Here is a 16,984-nt window from a genome sequence, read left to right on the forward strand (position 1 = left end):
AAGTCGCAATTTGCCACCTCCCAGTTATAAACGAACGCACCATAACAACCTCCTTGGGAGCACACATAAGTAACACTACACTAACGTTAGCTAATACCAAATATATAGTTTCCTCTGTGCTAACGTTTAACATACACCAACCAGTGACCTCAAATTAAAGTCAGTAGCCAGCCACAAGACATGTATGTTGCTAGCATTAGTTAGCTAGCCAACTGCTGGCTTGTAGCCTCTAGGCTGAGTTGACTGCGAGGAAAGAAGTGAAACACTGCCCTTTATCCTCAGGTGAAAGAAGATTTGTCCACTTCCTTTAGTGAGGAAGTCCAGCTGTCAACATGGTGAGTTTACAAGATATCTGGTACCAGTACTCTCTTCACTAACCGCATGCTCATCGTAAGAACAACATGGCTGGCATGGATGTACATTTCTCTTGTCTGTCCTCTTTGTCAGGGTGAGAGGAAAGGAGTAAACAAGTACTATCCTCCGGACTTTGACCCTGCCAAGGTAAGTATAAATACACAGGTTGAAGAAAAAGGAGAAAATGCACTCCATAGTCTTGGAGAGGTGCTGGTAACAGCAATATACAACAACAAAAACAAACCGCACATTCAAGCTGTCGATGCTGGGTGATTATTATTATTTATTTTTTCCTATATAAATCACCCAGCATCAAGAGCTGCGGTTTCGTTTCTTTTTCAAGTATAAATACACACACACACACCTACATATATGCACCGACTAGACTAGTGTATGGATGGCACCAGTAGCCAGTCCACGACATGATTATGTATGATGACCCCTCTCTCTCTCTCTCTCTCTCTCTCACTCTCACTCTCACTCACTAGCATGGTTCTCTCAATGGTTACCAGAACAGCCACCCTCTCCGGGAGAGGGCCAGGAAACTGTCTCAGGGTATACTCATCATCCGGTAAGAAACACTATCTCTCTCTCTCTCTCTCTCTCTCTCTCTCTCAGCCACTGTAGAAGACACCCAAACACACACACAGACACACATAAACAGAACTGGTAAATGACCAATGTCGGCGTGTATTCCCAGGTTTGAGATGCCCTACAATATCTGGTGTGATGGATGTGGAAATCACATTGGCATGGGTAAGAAAGGTTTCACTCCGTCTCTGTTTGGTGTTGTAGGCCTGTGGTGTTGTACATCTTCGCTGCTAAGAGACAGGCCTGTGTGTTCTCATGTCACACTACATCTGTGTGTGTGTTATAAACAGGGGTGCGTTATAACGCGGAGAAGAAGAAAGTGGGGAACTACTACACCACGCCAATCTACAGGTAGATGTGCGTTTGTCTTGGTGTGTGTGTGTCTGTCTTATCTCACCACCTGTATCCCTAGTTCTCAGGCTAGAGATTATGTCTGTGTTTCTGCATGTGTTTCTTTGTGTGTGTGTGTGTGTGTGTGTAGGTTCCGGATGAAGTGCCACCTGTGTGTGAACTACATTGAGATGCAGACAGACCCGGCCACCTGCGACTACGTGATCGTGATCGGCGCCCGGAGGAAGGAGGAACGCTGGGACATGGCGGACAACGAGCAGATCCTCACCACGGGTACGCCGCCTTGACCTTTGACTTCAAACCCAGTACGCCAAAACGCGGCCCTGGGTCTCTTTCTTGACCTCACATCTCCTCTTTTCCCTCTTTCAATCTTGCTGACTGTCTCTCTCTGTCTCCGCGTCCCTCTGCTCATCCCCCCTCCCTCCCTCTCTCTCTCCATCCCTCCCTTCCTCTCTCCCTCCCAGAGCGCACAGAGAAGGAGAAGCTGGAGACGGATGCCATGTACAAGCTGGACCATGGAGGGAAGGACAAGGAGAAGCTGCGGGCCGCCCTGCCCTCCCTCTCAGAGATCCAGGATCAACAGCAAGGCTGGAAGGACGACTTCCAGCTCAACAGCAGCCTCCGCAGGAAGTTCAGGGTAACCACACTCACCTGCATATGCTACTCATTCCGCCTGGTCTTGTCTATTGTTTAAAGGAGAATGCTCGTTTTTAACAACCTGGACCTTATTTAAGGCATATTATAAGACGTTTCACTCACCGAGATAACTTTGGTGTAATTCGGAGGCCTGTAGAAGAAATTTAAAATCCAGCGCGAGCCAAGTATATCCATGTAATGGCGGCGGACGGGGCACTGAGAATGCAGCTTCTAAAAAATCTATATTCTGCCGCGAAACGGTTGTTTTCATCAATCTGTCTTTATAAGTTGCTAGTTGTGCTTACATAGAGCGTAGGCGTGTTGTGGTTTTTCACATGCCTCTGTAATATGATCTTTAGAAACGTCTTTAGAAACGAAATAGTTTCCTCACTTGCTCCAGCACGCATGTGCACAGCATGCTGGAGCAACGCTTGCGCGCTGTGCGCATGCGTGCTGGAGCAAGTGAGGAAGCTATTTCGTTTCTAAAGACGTTTCTAAAGATCATATTACAGAGGCATGTGAAAAACCACAACAGGCCTACGCTTGGCATCAGGACGAGTAAGCTAGCTAACGAAGCTGACTAGAGATGTGTTCGAAATGGTTCACTGACTCCCTATTCCCTATGTAGTGTTACTCGTATAGGGAATGATTAAACGGTTTTCGGACTAGGGTTGGGCCGATGGACGATATCATCGTCCATCGCCAATGGTTGATAGAAAAATACGATGGTTGAGAACCATCGTCACATCGGCACTTTTCACTTGAGCTGTGAAAATGGAACAGTTGGGTATTATATATGTGTAGGCCTACATTAATGAAGACCATTTAATACGTATTAATAGGTATTTAATACGTTAATCTATAGCTAAAAAAACATTATCTCCATTTGATGTAGTTAAACAGCACGTGCGCAGATGGAACATTTTACACACGGACACGGAGTGAACATCATGTTTGTTTAGCTGTATAAATTCTAATCTGTTAAATTATATGACACATAAACAATGTAGTGGAAGGGCATAGGCAAACATTTACAACTTCTTCCCCGAGTCATTTATGATACAAGACTAGGCCTATAACTAGGCCTATGACTAGGCCTCTAATAGTAGGGTCTTCGGACTCGACTTGATAAACGATTTCATCAAACTTAGCCTGCCAGATCAGCCACATGCAACATAAATATTACCTGGCTGTTACAACAATAATATAGCATTAGCCTAGTTTTTAGCAATTTAATTCTTACCTTTTCGCCACATTGAGATCATAGGCCTACGGCGCTTTTCATTAATGAATCCAGTTCAAGGTTCTAAGCGAACCAACTATAAATAAATGACACACTAGGCCTACTGTAGAACAGAAAATCTTTTGTTTCGTTGCTATTATAACACCTACATGCAGGCAAGCTAAATGCTCATTTCTGGGCAGAATAAAAACCTAGAAAGAGCCAATCAGAACCTAGACTCGCCAACGGGACCTGAAATGTAGATACCAAATAGGCCTAGGCCATCCCGGTTAAATAATAATTTCCTTTTGTACTTACTTTCCTACTTTAATCAAAAGACCACACCAAAATACTATGTAAATTATGCTTTATTTAAATGTTGGCATCTGGGACATTATGCATAAAACAACTCACAAAATTGGAAAGGGCCCGTGTTTATCAACCGCTTATTTCACTGAATAATAATAAAGAAATAAATAAATAATAAAGAAATTGTAAATAATTTACATATTTTAATAAAATACCATAAATAGCATTTTAAAATAATAATAATAAGCAAACAAAAACACCACACTGACACTATACTGTTACCCCAGGGTTTCTATTCTAGATTCCTGGCTAAGAAAACCAGCATGTTAACTTTCTCAGGCTTTAGTAGGGAGCGGAGAGGAGTTACAACACTACCTGCGGTGCTGAACACGCGCTCTGATGGTGTGCTGGTTGCGCATATGGAGAGGTATTTACGTGCGATACTGGCCATCAAAGTAAACCTCGTTTGATTATCTTTCCACCAACCTAGTGGATCGCCATCTCCGTCGATTGTCTCTTCCAGCAAGTAGGCTGTGATCTCGGCCTCTGCGATTTCAGCAACAGTGCGCGTAGCGGGTTTTTTTTTCTTCCCTAGAAGACTGCCCAGCGAGCTGTTGCTCTTCTTAGGAGCAGCAGCGCTGGACTGATCTTCCTGCGTGGTGGGACTGACTGTTGGGCGCTCTGCGCGGGTCGTTGTTGCTACCATCTCTGCAACCAGCTCGGTCTTGACATTGTTCAGCTCGGGTGGCTGCATGTGTTCCCCTCGGTATCTTGGATCAAGCAGTGATGATTTGTGCAAGATACTCATGGTGGCGTCATTATCATATTTGTGTTCCATCTGCGCATGAATCTCACTTTTCAGGCTGGCCGCGAGTGGGCTGTCATCCTCTCTCCGCTCCAGAACTTCTCGCAGGTGGAGCAACATAGGCAGAAGCGAGGAAGCAGTTACATAGTTCTCTCCAGAGAGAATGTCGGTGAAATCCGCTACTGGCCTCAGGCCGGTCCGAACCGACTCGAGAACACTCAAGTCCTGCCATGACAGATCTGGGAGTGGGCGACGGGATGTGTCTTGAGCAAACACCCGTTTGATGGCTTGAGACTGCTCTAGGATTCTCTCCACCATTTGCAGTTTCGAACCCCATCGCGTGGCACAGTCCTGAAAACACAATTAGGCCTATGAGTTAACAATGAATATGGCCTTATTTTGAGTATATTCAATCAATGCCTTTTATTTAAATAAGCTAGCCTACTTTTAATAGTTTAACGTTACCCGTTACCCTGCAGCTACCTTGAAACATCGGATATGGTTTAGTCTGTAGGCCTAGGCTACACTCTCTAATCTATAAATTCGATTCTTTTACTAGGGATTGGGAAGCCTAGCCTAATAAATAAATGTGGATACATTGTTAAGTGTTAACATCGCAGTTAAAACATTTTGTAATTACCGTGATCAAGAAGTGTTGTGGGAGTTCCATTTCCTCCTGACATTTGCGCAGCTCGCGTCTTCTCAACCAACTGTGGGCGAAAGCAGTGGTGATGCTTCGACAGACTCCGAACGCTCGATCAGTATTCTTCTTTTGTTGCTGAAGTGAATTGGTAATAGCCACATTCAAATTGTGGCCAAAACAATTGACCTATGGCCAACCCAGTTGCCTGACAGCAGCTACAATGTTGGCTCCGTTGTCTGTAGTGATGCAAGATATTTTGTCCTCTTCAATATCCCACTCGCGTATCGCATCTCTCAGTGCATTTCCGAGATTGTTGGCTGTATGATTGTCAGGTAGGAAGCTTGTTTGCAGACATTTTGCTTCAAGCTTCCATTCTTTGGTCACATAATGTGCAGTCAGTGACATATAAGGCATCATGTTGCAGCTCGACCACATGTCAGTTGTCAGAGCCAAATATTCAACATCCTTCAAAGTGGCTTTTATATTTGATCTGGTCTCGCTATATAGTTTTGGGATGGCGGTCATGGAGAAATATTTCCGACCAGGCAACTCATACTGGCCGTCGAAAGTATGAAGCATATTCTTGAATGCACTTTTTTCCACCGTATTGAATGATACCATTTCCTTGGCCAAATAGCGAGTTACTGCATTGGTACATCGCGTCCACTGTAGACTCTCACGCTTGTACTTTGAACTTTTAGCAAAGGCCCCCACGATTGTTGGCTGGTGTTGAAAGGCCTTCTTGCTAGCGTGCGTTGCTGTTGCATTTGCCGACAACGCGGCATGCTCGGTCGGATGGCGAATACGCAGGTGCTCGTGAAGATTCGTTGTTTGTGAATCTTTCACTCGAACCAGTTGCTTACAGATTCGACATGTCACTTGATTTTTGTCCTTCGGTTCACCTTTTTCATCGGGCTCGAACCCAAAGTGCTGCCAAACTGGTGAAACGGTTCCTTTCTTTGCTACTAACGTTAACGCCGCCATCGCGTTCCTTGTCTTCTTCACACTAACATTAACTGGCTATGTGATGCACTTTATATGAAATAATTTATATTTAATTTAGAGAGAAAATGCAAGTCTACAATAGCCTACCCGGGATACGTAATAGGCCTATAAAATATGTTGTACTTTTTTTTTCCGTTTTATTTTATTATTATTATTATTTCCACAAAATGACGATATCATCGTCCATCGCGATGTTTGGATGGCCACATCGTGATGTCATATTTCAGCACATATCGCCCAACCCTATTTCGGACACTACATGAAATGTCATCGCGTCGGATATTCATGGACGCAAGCAAGCACATGCGCCCAGTATCATGTAAACAATCCGACCACTGACGGCAGCAGGTTGACATATCAGGTAGTTCAGTTTCCATGTTCAGTTGAATGATAAATCCCAAATAAGTGGTTGGAATTCTAATGATGTGAAAAGGTGGTTTTGTCAACTTTAGTGCTGTCTGCTAATAGCAAGCTATGAAGGTGCACAATAAGACTGTGATAGCCAGTTAGCTCACGACAGCAGCTTCTATAATATTAGCGTGTATTCATTACATTACATTACAGTCATTTAGCAGCTGCTTTTATCCAAAGCAACTAACAATAATTGCATTTAACGTAGGAAAAGCCAATGTACTACTACTTGCCAGAACTCACAAGCAAGGCTCTGAACCGGTTCAAGGAACGGAAACGAAAACGGAAAACGCTTCGTTCTTTGTAGTAGGCCTATATAACTTTTAAAAAATAACTATAAACAATTTTTAAAAAGAAGAAAAGAAAAAAAAGCTGAGCCTTTTATGGCCGAATAGGCTAAATTCAATTTATTAAATTTGTAGCCTACATCTTGTCCTGTTTTTGTAATGTAGCCTAGGCCCCTAAATCTGTTATTTCACAGTCAGGATCTTAAATACTTGCTTAGCGAAATGAAGAGATTTAGCTATTACAACAACACACCATAGCCTAGTTCATACGTTTATGGTATGGTTAGAGATTATTAGCGTGTGGATACAGTCGTAGCCTATACCATATAGGCCTAGTGCCGTCTGAATAGGCCACGGGTAGGCCTAACGAAGCGCTCCGTTGAATGGCTATAACTTCCAGTCAGGTAAGGGCTTTTTATTGGCCTAGTGATCAAGAGATAGGCCTATTAAATGTTTTGCACTAAATGCTATTTGCTGTCGTATAGGCATACAAGCAGCAGCAGTCTGGTGGATGTCTCTGAAATGTGTATCGCCACAAGAGAATATTTTTGTTTGCTATCTCAACTCAAAATGTATTTATAGAGCACATTTAAAAACGACTGCGGTCGAGCCAAAGTGCTGTACAGGTAGGTGGGTGTTAACGTAGCCCTTTCCACTAATCAAGTATACCTGTTGCGGTGTCCGCTCTTGATTATATCAGGTTAATTAGGGCCGTTCTGTTGCCTAGAAACCTTCCGTCAGGGCATGCAAAAAAATCACCTGCACGGTAGAAGCCGCTCCGCTGGTTCTGGCATACCTGGACCCACCAGACGCCACAGCTTAATTCATTCCTTTAGATCCAGACCCCTAAACTTTGAAACGGGGACCTCATTTCAATGATGCCGAGCATATACATAGACATTAATAGGCAACACTCAATAAATACTGCAGCACTATAATACGGTATGCTATGAATTTGATAATGTCAGAGTTGCTCAGAGTTTAGCGGGACTGGCTCAGAAGAAATGCATTTAGACTGCAGCTTAACAGTAGCTAGCGAGCTAGACAGCTACAGGAGGAACTGGACTGCACTCGCAGCACATACCTGTGTAAACTTCCGCAAACTAGGTAGCCTAGCAACATAAACAACGGTAGAGCAATTATCAACTTTCTGAAAAGTGCTAATTTTGTCAACGTTTTGATCTGAACCATTGTATATGATCACAAGTAACCTTAAAACATGCATTTTCCCTTTACTACTCCTTTAATGTCTTTGTTTGCTTGGCAACATTGAAATGAGGTCCCCCGATGATAACAGGCCATTGTAAATCCAACTGTTGACGAGACGTATTGAAGAGGTTTATATCAGAATAAATACGCCGACGTCTGTCCCTGTCCCCCATGTTGTCACTCTGAAACCTTCAAGAAGGTAATGTGCACCAGTCCTCACGCGAGCATCAATTGAAGCTGGTGATAAATGCTGATAATCTTAGTTCATGGTTACAACCATTCATCTCTTACACATAGGCCAACACAATACTTGGACAATAATTTGGACGTTAAATCCATCCATCTACCAATCAAACTAGCGAATTCAGCCCAACACCTGCGGCATACCGGCAAAAAATTTAAATGGATGCGGTCATGGCAACAAAGCACCCGCTAACGTACACCCCTCCCCCACAATCCATTAGCCCTCTGAAAATTGGTGGGGCTAGAAAACACGTCCATCCAGTTTATTTGAATATAAAATTATTTGTAGCAGGGGGAGGGGTGTTGCAATAGTCTAGTCCAGGTTTGTTGCTGGCGAAGTGGCGAGCTAGTGTAACATGGATGAGCTAGTTGATTTATCAAACTCTCTCTGACAAGCTAGCCAGTCAATCAGAAGCTATAATCCTAACCTAGAGGGCCAATCAATAATTCATAAGCATGTAACGGTATCAAAAACTCACGGTACAGTAATATCCCGGTATCAAGGTCCACGGTACGGTATATCACGGTATTAAACACAGTTTAAAAACACAAAGTTTAAAGAGGAAGAAGATTTGTACTTTGGAAAAAACACGATAGCATTTATTAAACACATTTCTCATGTGTACAGTTTTTATTTTAATTTAAAGTGCTTCTGCTTTCCTTACAATCACAGATCAACGACGATCCGTTGCACCACTATTCAGTAGTGATAGAGGAGGTCTGTGGGTATAGATGGTGTGTTGAGCAGTGATAGAGGAGGTCTGTGGGTATAGATGGTGTGTTGAGCAGTGATAGAGGAGGTCTGTGGGTATAGATGGTGTGTTGAGCAGTGATAGAGGAGGTCTGTGGGTATAGATGGTGTGTTGAGCAGTGATAGAGGAGGTCTGTGGGTATAGATGGTGTGTTGAGTAGTGATAGAGGAGGTCTGTGGGTATAGATGGTGTGTTGAGTAGTGATAGAGGAGGTCTGTGGGTATAGATGATGTGTTGAGCAGTGAGAAGAAGAGGGAAAGAGGCTGAGCAGAGAGCCCAGGTCTGATCTCTGATGCTGCGCTTCTACGGCAGGAGACTGGATGAAAGAAGTGACGGGTCTAAAAAATAATAATAATAAAAAAAAACGACAGAAAAGGAAGAGAAAGAAGAGATGAGGAAGGAGAGAATGGAAAGAAACGATGGGAGGACAAGAGGTGGGGGGGGGTGCAGATCTAGGCTAGATGGTTCTTACATCTAGTTACAGAAAATCTCTACGGTTCGGCACGCACGTGGTCCGCGGATAGGTTTATAAAAAATAATAAAACAAAAAAGGATGTAGGCGACGTGGTCACGTAGGGCGCATGTTCAATCCACACTAGTCAGGCGCTGCCAGCGGTAGACATGGCTAGCGGAGGAGCTGAAGAGCTTGAAAAACTCCTGCTCAACAACCGCTCATCACCACGGCATTTAAAGTCCCAGTTAACCAAAATCAGAGATTTGCTTGAAAACACATTCTATGTGTTAGTGATGCATTGCTGATAACATGTAAAAATGGGATGAACCATGTGTAGTACTGAATTGTGAAGTTAGACCTGTTTTGTGTTTTTGACCAGTTTGGATTTCTGGATTTTCTGGGCGGGCTTAAAACGGTACTTGATGACGTAGAGCGGTGTTCTTAGCATATCCCCGCCCTAACACTATATAAAGATAGAACGGATTTGAATCTTCGGTTCTCCCGCTCAATCTTGAGTCTAGAATTAGCTAGTTTTAACCAGCAGTCTAGAATTACAGTAGCTAGTTTTTCTTAGTTAGCTTAGCAATGCCTATGCATAAATCTAAACGAAAATGCATCCTTCCTGGATGCCAGCAGGAATGGGATGATAAGGTCTCCTTCTTTCAACTCCCGAGTAAAGCTGAAATGAGAAGCAAATGGTTAGCATTTTTGAAGAGCCATGGTGTTACAGAGGAGTCTGTCACCGCTAGCGCCCGCCTCTGCAGCAAACATTTCTTGCTTCTGCAATTATAATATGAGGCTTTTGGGTTTCACGGACTCACGACTGGTCCTGGTGAATTCGGCGGAGCCAACCATCTCCCTCCCCGGGCTCCATTCTCCTCCTGTCAACCATCTCCCTCCCCGGCCTCCATTCTCCTCCTGTCAACCATCTCCCTCCCCGGCCTCCATTCTCCTCCTGTCAACCATCTCCCTCCCAGGCCTCCATTCTCCTCCTGTCGCATCAACCTTTGGTGCAGACACCGCTGCATTGTGTGCTTATAGCTAATTAACGTTATAACGTTAGCTAGGTAACGTAAGCAATAGGAAAAGACACTGCTACGTTAATCTACAAAATATGTGTCTTGACATTTATGTGGTAATGTCAGCTATGATGAATTATATGTAATCTTAGGAGGAATTATAGCTAACATTAGCTATGTAGTTTGTTGCAGTTTGGAGTGTGTATATAACCTTAGTCTAGCTAACATAGCTAGCAGCACCGACCAGGCGACCATCCACCAAATAACGTTACGGATGATATATTATGACTATAAGCGTTAACTATACAGAAACTGCCTGCCATATTTGTGGCACCTGATGTGCGTATGGGTTCACCGGTAATGGTTACAGTATATTTCTCCAGCAGGAGACCGGGAGGCGGGAGCGAGGGGGATGGTTAGGTAGACCAGCTGCAGCTGGAGAAGGACGCACCCTCTCCCAATGAAGCGGTGCTCGGCGGCTACTGGCTGAACATTCCAGTTCTGTTGGAGATGTTGCGGGAAAGTTTAAGCCGAGTGCTCGTTATTCTCACACATAACATTGCCAACGAGAGTGGATGAGTCTGTCCCGATTATCAACTCCGGTAGTGTACGCTTCTTCGCGCTATCAGCGCTGTTCAAGCCAGTGACTAAAAGGTACATTTTAAACAACTTTTTCCTTTGATCCCAAGGGACGACAGGATCGCCTGGGAGGGATAGGAATGGGTCCGGAGGTGGCAGGGAGAAAATAGGGACAGACTCATACATTCCTCGTTGCCTGTTTTTGTATTTTGCATCTAAGGGCAGTAACACTGGCGCGTTGGTATAGAGTAGCTACAGTTTTACCTGTGTTGTTTGTCAGGAGGTAGGTTAGGAGGAAGCATCTGTGCGTTTGACTCATTAGACAAGTGTGATTTCAACTCCTCTCTGTTTTCACAAAGCTGTGCCTTCCTACCACAAAAGAGACGGCGTGCCAGAGTGACAATATGCAGACCAGAGTGGTGTGTCCTGTGGTGTGTGAAGCTCATAACAAAAATTTGAACTGGGTTAACCTGGACTTTAAGCAGCCCTTAGCTAAAGAATCCGACCGGGCTAAAGCTATTACAAAAGGTATTATTGGGGTGTTTATAGCTGCAGACATGAGGCCATATTCCGTTGTGCAAAACGAGGGGTTTAAACATATGCTGGATGTGCTTGAGCCATGTTACGAGATCCCGTCGCGCACCCACTTTGCTGAGAAGATCGTGCCAAATCTTTATGAGCAGGAAAAGGCAAAAGTTGTCAGTGAATTATCCCAGGCATCCTCTGTTGCGCTCACAGACGGGTTGGACCTCCAGGGCAATGGAAAGCTACGTGACTAGTGTGGATTGAACATGCGCCCTACGTGACCAGTTGCTGGTTAGCTATGAGAGGCAGGATCCTAGCCGACCGTTGCATCCCCCCAACCCGCAACGGAGGGTTATCAACTGGGCTGGGACTCCGCCTCTCATCGCTAACCAGCAACTGAGCCAATTGAGCTAAAGGTGGTTAGCTAGCTCGATCGTAAATTACTCAAACTGAATAAATATGACACCGATAAGCACACCGATGCCAATAGTTAGCTTGATATAACTAAGACATCTGACCAGTCCAGAACAGTGAGTTTAGCCTACGGTTTTACCGAGCCAGTCCCAAGGTTACCGCGTGACCGAAAAATACTGCGGTTACCGTAATACCGCGGTTACCGTTACATGCTTAATAATTCAATACCGTCAAAATAACCCTGCAATGTCGGAGACCAATATATCATTCCAACATAAGTAATTTATTCATTTTGGTGCATATTTTGCTTATTGAAAAAGCATATAATCATTATGTCTTAAGTCAAAAATCAAAAGTCAATCCTATCAGAAAAATATAGGCCCTATCTTTTCACAATGAAAGTCATTCAGCCAAGTGACACAAGTCAAAGTTACTTACAAACTTATTGTATTTTGTGTGACATCATTCTCACCAGGGCCCATTGATGATCACTGTGTGTTAGGCTATTTCAGTAGACCTATTTCAGTAGACCTATTTCAGTAGACCTATTTCTTTTCAGATGGCACATGCATGTGTGGACACTGTATCAATCAATCAATCAAAGATTTATTTGTATAGCGCATTTCATACCCAGAGGCAACACAATGCGCTTTACAGAGAACAAGGGAGGTGGGCATACGACCCACTCTCTACATATTCCAGAGGGAAGCAAAAAAACAGTAATCACCCGGGGGCCAGATAAGTGAGCTGTAAAAATTCTTCCCTGACCCCTCTCAACGAGGCGATCGAGCAAGCTCCTGGAGTATGTTTGTCTACCGGCTAAGAACATTTATAAAGCAATAAATAACATGAAATTACATTTTCAGAGTAAGAGAGGCTAATAACATCATAGGAGAGACATTGCAAACACTGGTGTATGTCTGTGTGTGCGTGAATGTGCCTGGGCCCAGTATTCTGTAAAACATAGAGAATAAAAGTACATTCAACATTCATTGGAGAATGGTCCAGTTGGATAGGCTAGCATAATATAAATATTTTGAGGACCTGTATTTTCAGTGTTTGCTGGTAGCGAATGCCACAGAAAGAGAGGGAGGAAATCTATTTGTTTCATTGTTAGCGATGATTTGATTGTTCAATGAATATCATTCGGTCCTCGGTCACGAAAAGCTATTAGATAACGAGGCACATTCTCTCCTACTCCACTAGGCTAGGTATCCGAAATAGCACTCTAAATCTCTTGCTTTTGAAACGGTAGGAAAAAAAAAAATATCACAATGTAATCGGCTACATTTTAATAAATGCTATTTTAGTGAAATTGAAAGTAGGCAGTAGGCTATACCAGTAGCAAAAGGAAGACAGAGGTACAGTCTACTGTAGATGGTAAAATGCATTGATTGGTTATTTTACTGTAGATCTCTGAATACATCTACAGTGACTGGTTTATCTAGCTAGCTAACTTAGCTAGTGGTGGTAGTAACCTAGCTAAAAGATGCATAGCCCGAATTAACTCATGTCCGCTGATTTTTTCCTCTAAACCGAAGTGGAGGGGTGAACGTGAGGCAGGGAATCCCTAGCCTGGTACGACCATCCCATTCTCGCGAGCTCACATTCTGTTTCACTAACGCAGAACAGTCTGGCTTTCGCCTCCTCCAGAGCCATTATCCCAAAATCCAGACCATACCGGGCCAATCAGGGACTGCGTTTTAACTGCTGTTCCGTACCACAGTGGAAAGCAGCCCCTGATTGGTTCGTGTCCCTGCCGCTCACTAAACAAACATGGCGGCTCCCGAAGCAACGAGTGGTAACGTTAACGTCAGAATAATAAACGCAGCTATAAGTGCAGTTATTGCAGAAATAGACTTAATCACAACACTTAAACAAGAACAAGTACGAGTATGCACTAGCAGAGTTTCTCAGCGGAAAATACGTTTTTACAGTTCTTCCGACTGGATTTGGCAAAAGTTTGCTAAACGCTAATTGGCTGAAGGTGTTTGTCAAGGCAAGTACCCCCTCCCACATAATCGCTCTCTATGGGGCGAAAGCCAGACCGATATTGCGGAGCGAAGCAGTGAGCTCGCTAGATCGGGATGGTCATCCCAGGCTCGGGAATCCCTTCTAGTACAAGACTGTCAAACCTGTCGCTCTGCAAGCTCTGTATGCACAAGATAGTAGGTGGCGCTGTAAGCGTGACTCAATACCGATACATAGATGTGTTCAGGACGGTACCTTGATGAAGCGTGAGAAATGTTGTGTAAATCGGACAATGTATGTAGGAGTTATGATGACTTCCTGCTTGACCTGTAGGCGGCGCTATAAGTATGACTCAATACTGACCTACAGATGTGTTCAGGACACGACCTTCATCAACCCTGAGCAATTTGGAGTAGGAGTAGGAGTTATGAGTACTTCCAGTTTCACCAGTAGGTGGCGCTGTAAGTGTGACTCGATACCGACGCATAGATGTGTTCAGAATGCGACCTTCATGAATCATCAGCAATTTGGTGCAAATCGGATAATGTATGTAGGAGTTATGAGGACTTCCTGTTTCACCAATAGGTGGTGCTATAAGTATGACGCAATACTGACACATAGATGTGTTCAGGACAGAACCTTCATGAACCATGAGATATATCAGACAGATTGGATAATGTATGGAGGAGTTATGAGGACTTCGTGTTTTATGGTGAAATGTCAAAATTTGGTGGGGCGCCACGGCAAGGGTGTTTGGTGAAAACCCAATTTTTGATCACAAAGGTCTTAAGATGAAGCTGACCGAATATGAAGTTGATCGGATGCAATCTGTAGGAGGAGTTTGTTAAAGTATGAGGCATGGAAATGGTAAAAACAAGGAAAAAATGGCACATTTAGAGCAAAATGGCTGACTTCCTGTTGAATGTTGGGTTTAGGTCCAAGAGACATTTTAGTGTGTCTCGATGAACTACATATGCCCACCGAAATTTGTTCGCCTATATCAAACTGAAAGGTGGGGCTCGCCATTTAAACTTTTCCAGGGGGCACTCTTGAGCCGTTTTGCCACGCCCATTTCCGTCACCCATGAAATATAAAATATTTCACCGGGACTGTACAAGTTCCATTGTTAAGATTTCGTTCTATATCTGAAGTTTTTTTACCCCCTCGCCTTTCTCTGCAGACGGAGAAAAAAGTGATGGCGGAGGAGGAGGAGAAGGACAACGCGGTGAGGAAGAGGACTAATCTTTCCATCCCCCTGGTGCCAGAGAAAGAGGAGGACAAGAGACTGGCAGCCTTGCTCACCTACACCGTCCCTAACTGTGAGCACACACACACACAAGCATGCGCAGAAACGTGCAACACACACAAACACACAGAACACTGTTTATTCATGTTTTTTTTCCTCCTCCTCTTCCTCCTCCTTCCGTAGCCTACGACGACAGACAGCACAGCAAACGGAAGGAGATCTCCACGCGCTCGTGGTTCACCGCCTCCTCCCCGCCACAGGCGGGTGCCGCGGTCAGCCTGCTCCACAAGCTGGGCCTGCAGGGGAAAGGAGCCGCCGCCTCCAAGGCCCTGGGCGCCCCGCCCTCTGCCTCGGGCCCCCTCAGCCTCGTCCGCAGACGTTCGGAGGGCATCGTGTCCCGCCCTGAACCGGCAAAGAGAAAGTCCGACCCGGGAACCGGGAGCGGCGAGCCTGCACGCCAGGGGACGGATTCGGACGTGGTGCCGAGGGAGGGAGGGATGGATGCGGGCATCGCCGAACATGGAGGGGAAATGGTGGAGTCGAACGGCAGAGGGTCGAGACAGACACGCAGGGACATCACAGAAGAAGAGGACAGAGGCTCGTCATTGAGAGGAGAGCATTGTGAGACTGCAGAGGACAAGGATGGTAGTTTGAGAGGCCTGAGATCTCTGGTTGCTGACTATAGTGATTCTGACTCGGACCCTGGGCAGTGCGGATAACTATTGATTGGACTATTGAGCTTTTTAACAGACAAACACTATATTTGCTAATCCCATGTTGGAAAAGGATGTTTAGTGCATCGTCTTCGCCTCATCATCACTCAGTAATCAGAGACTAAGACTTAAACAGTCCAGTTTTGGCACAGTCGATTTGTGTGGGTATTATATTTCAGCTAGTATGCGTACCAGTTTCTTTCTATGACATGCGGTATTGACGGAATGTAGCTACGGATGTTTTTGCAACGATCTCTTCCTGTAAAATAAAATCCATTCGGTTTCATTTCTATTTGTGTTCTCTGATTTTTCTTGTCCTCCTTTCTCCACAAGTGGGCGCCCACTCTCATATTCTCCTGGTGGTCTTTACTGAATATTGTGCATGGTGGGAGAGAGGGTGTGACTATGAGAGAAAGTTTAAAGAAAAAAAAAAAGGAGGTTATCCATGGTTAACGTTACTTCCATAAACAGTGCGCTGCGTGTGACGTCCTGACGTCTTTGTTATTGTTCTTCTGCGCATGTGGGTCTGTTCAGGGCCGTGGGCTGTTCACACAGCAGTCAAATATATGTCAAATATAGGTAACATTTAAAAAGTCATGTGAACAGCTAAACAATTTTTTTTTATCTGTGTAAAAAATCGGAATTGAGCATTAAGACCTGCCGTGTGAACTAAGCCATAATTCTCATAAGAGTCTGGAATCATCAAATATCCCTGTTATGGTTTCAATATGATATTACATTTCCCCAACATGCATAATCAACGGATTTAATTTAGCTACATATTGATACCACATATCGCTAGGTTGACTTAGCAGCATATAAGAGGTTATTTTTGTCAGGTTTACTGTGAGTTTGACTGAGTTTATGAATGAAAAATCTTACTTGGTTTAGTTTTAGATTTCAAGAACACGCTGAGTGGTCGGTCAAGCTGGTTTCAAATAAAGACAATAGGTTTATTCTGATGTTTACGGTTTGCAAAGCGGACTGCACAGGAAGTGAACCCTAGCAAGAGTGGGGGACTCTGGATCGAAAGTGATAGCTTATATCGAGAAAAAGGAAGTGACATCCAGTTTCAGGATGAAGAGGACAGGGAAGTGATGTCACACAGGACCAATTTGTAGTTTTAATAGACTGATTCTAGGGGAACGAACTACATAACTATAGAACTTATACTACTTATAACTAAGTTAGAACAGTCAGGTAGGAAAAAAAGAAAAGAACAAATTGGGGGGTAACACTGGTGAT

At 44.1% G+C, this 16,984-nt stretch overlaps 1 protein-coding gene across 1 annotated transcript; it reads left to right on the plus strand.

Moving 5' to 3' along the window:
• Window positions 1–282: 282 nt before the first annotated feature.
• On the plus strand, window positions 283–15,993 carry yju2b (YJU2 splicing factor homolog B). The gene is made up of 9 exons (XM_084460306.1): window positions 283–335; window positions 448–501; window positions 843–925; window positions 1,055–1,110; window positions 1,236–1,296; window positions 1,427–1,569; window positions 1,761–1,933; window positions 14,961–15,099; window positions 15,210–15,993. The coding sequence occupies exons 1-9, from the start codon at window positions 333–335 to the stop codon at window positions 15,743–15,745; spliced, it is 1,248 nt and encodes a 415-aa protein (XP_084316432.1). The 5' UTR covers window positions 283–332; the 3' UTR covers window positions 15,746–15,993.
• Window positions 15,994–16,984: the final 991 nt, after the last annotated feature.

The sequence above is a fragment of the Borostomias antarcticus genome (assembly GCF_949987555.1).
Source record: "Borostomias antarcticus genome assembly, chromosome: 31".
Classification (NCBI taxonomy): domain Eukaryota; kingdom Metazoa; phylum Chordata; class Actinopteri; order Stomiiformes; family Stomiidae; genus Borostomias; species Borostomias antarcticus.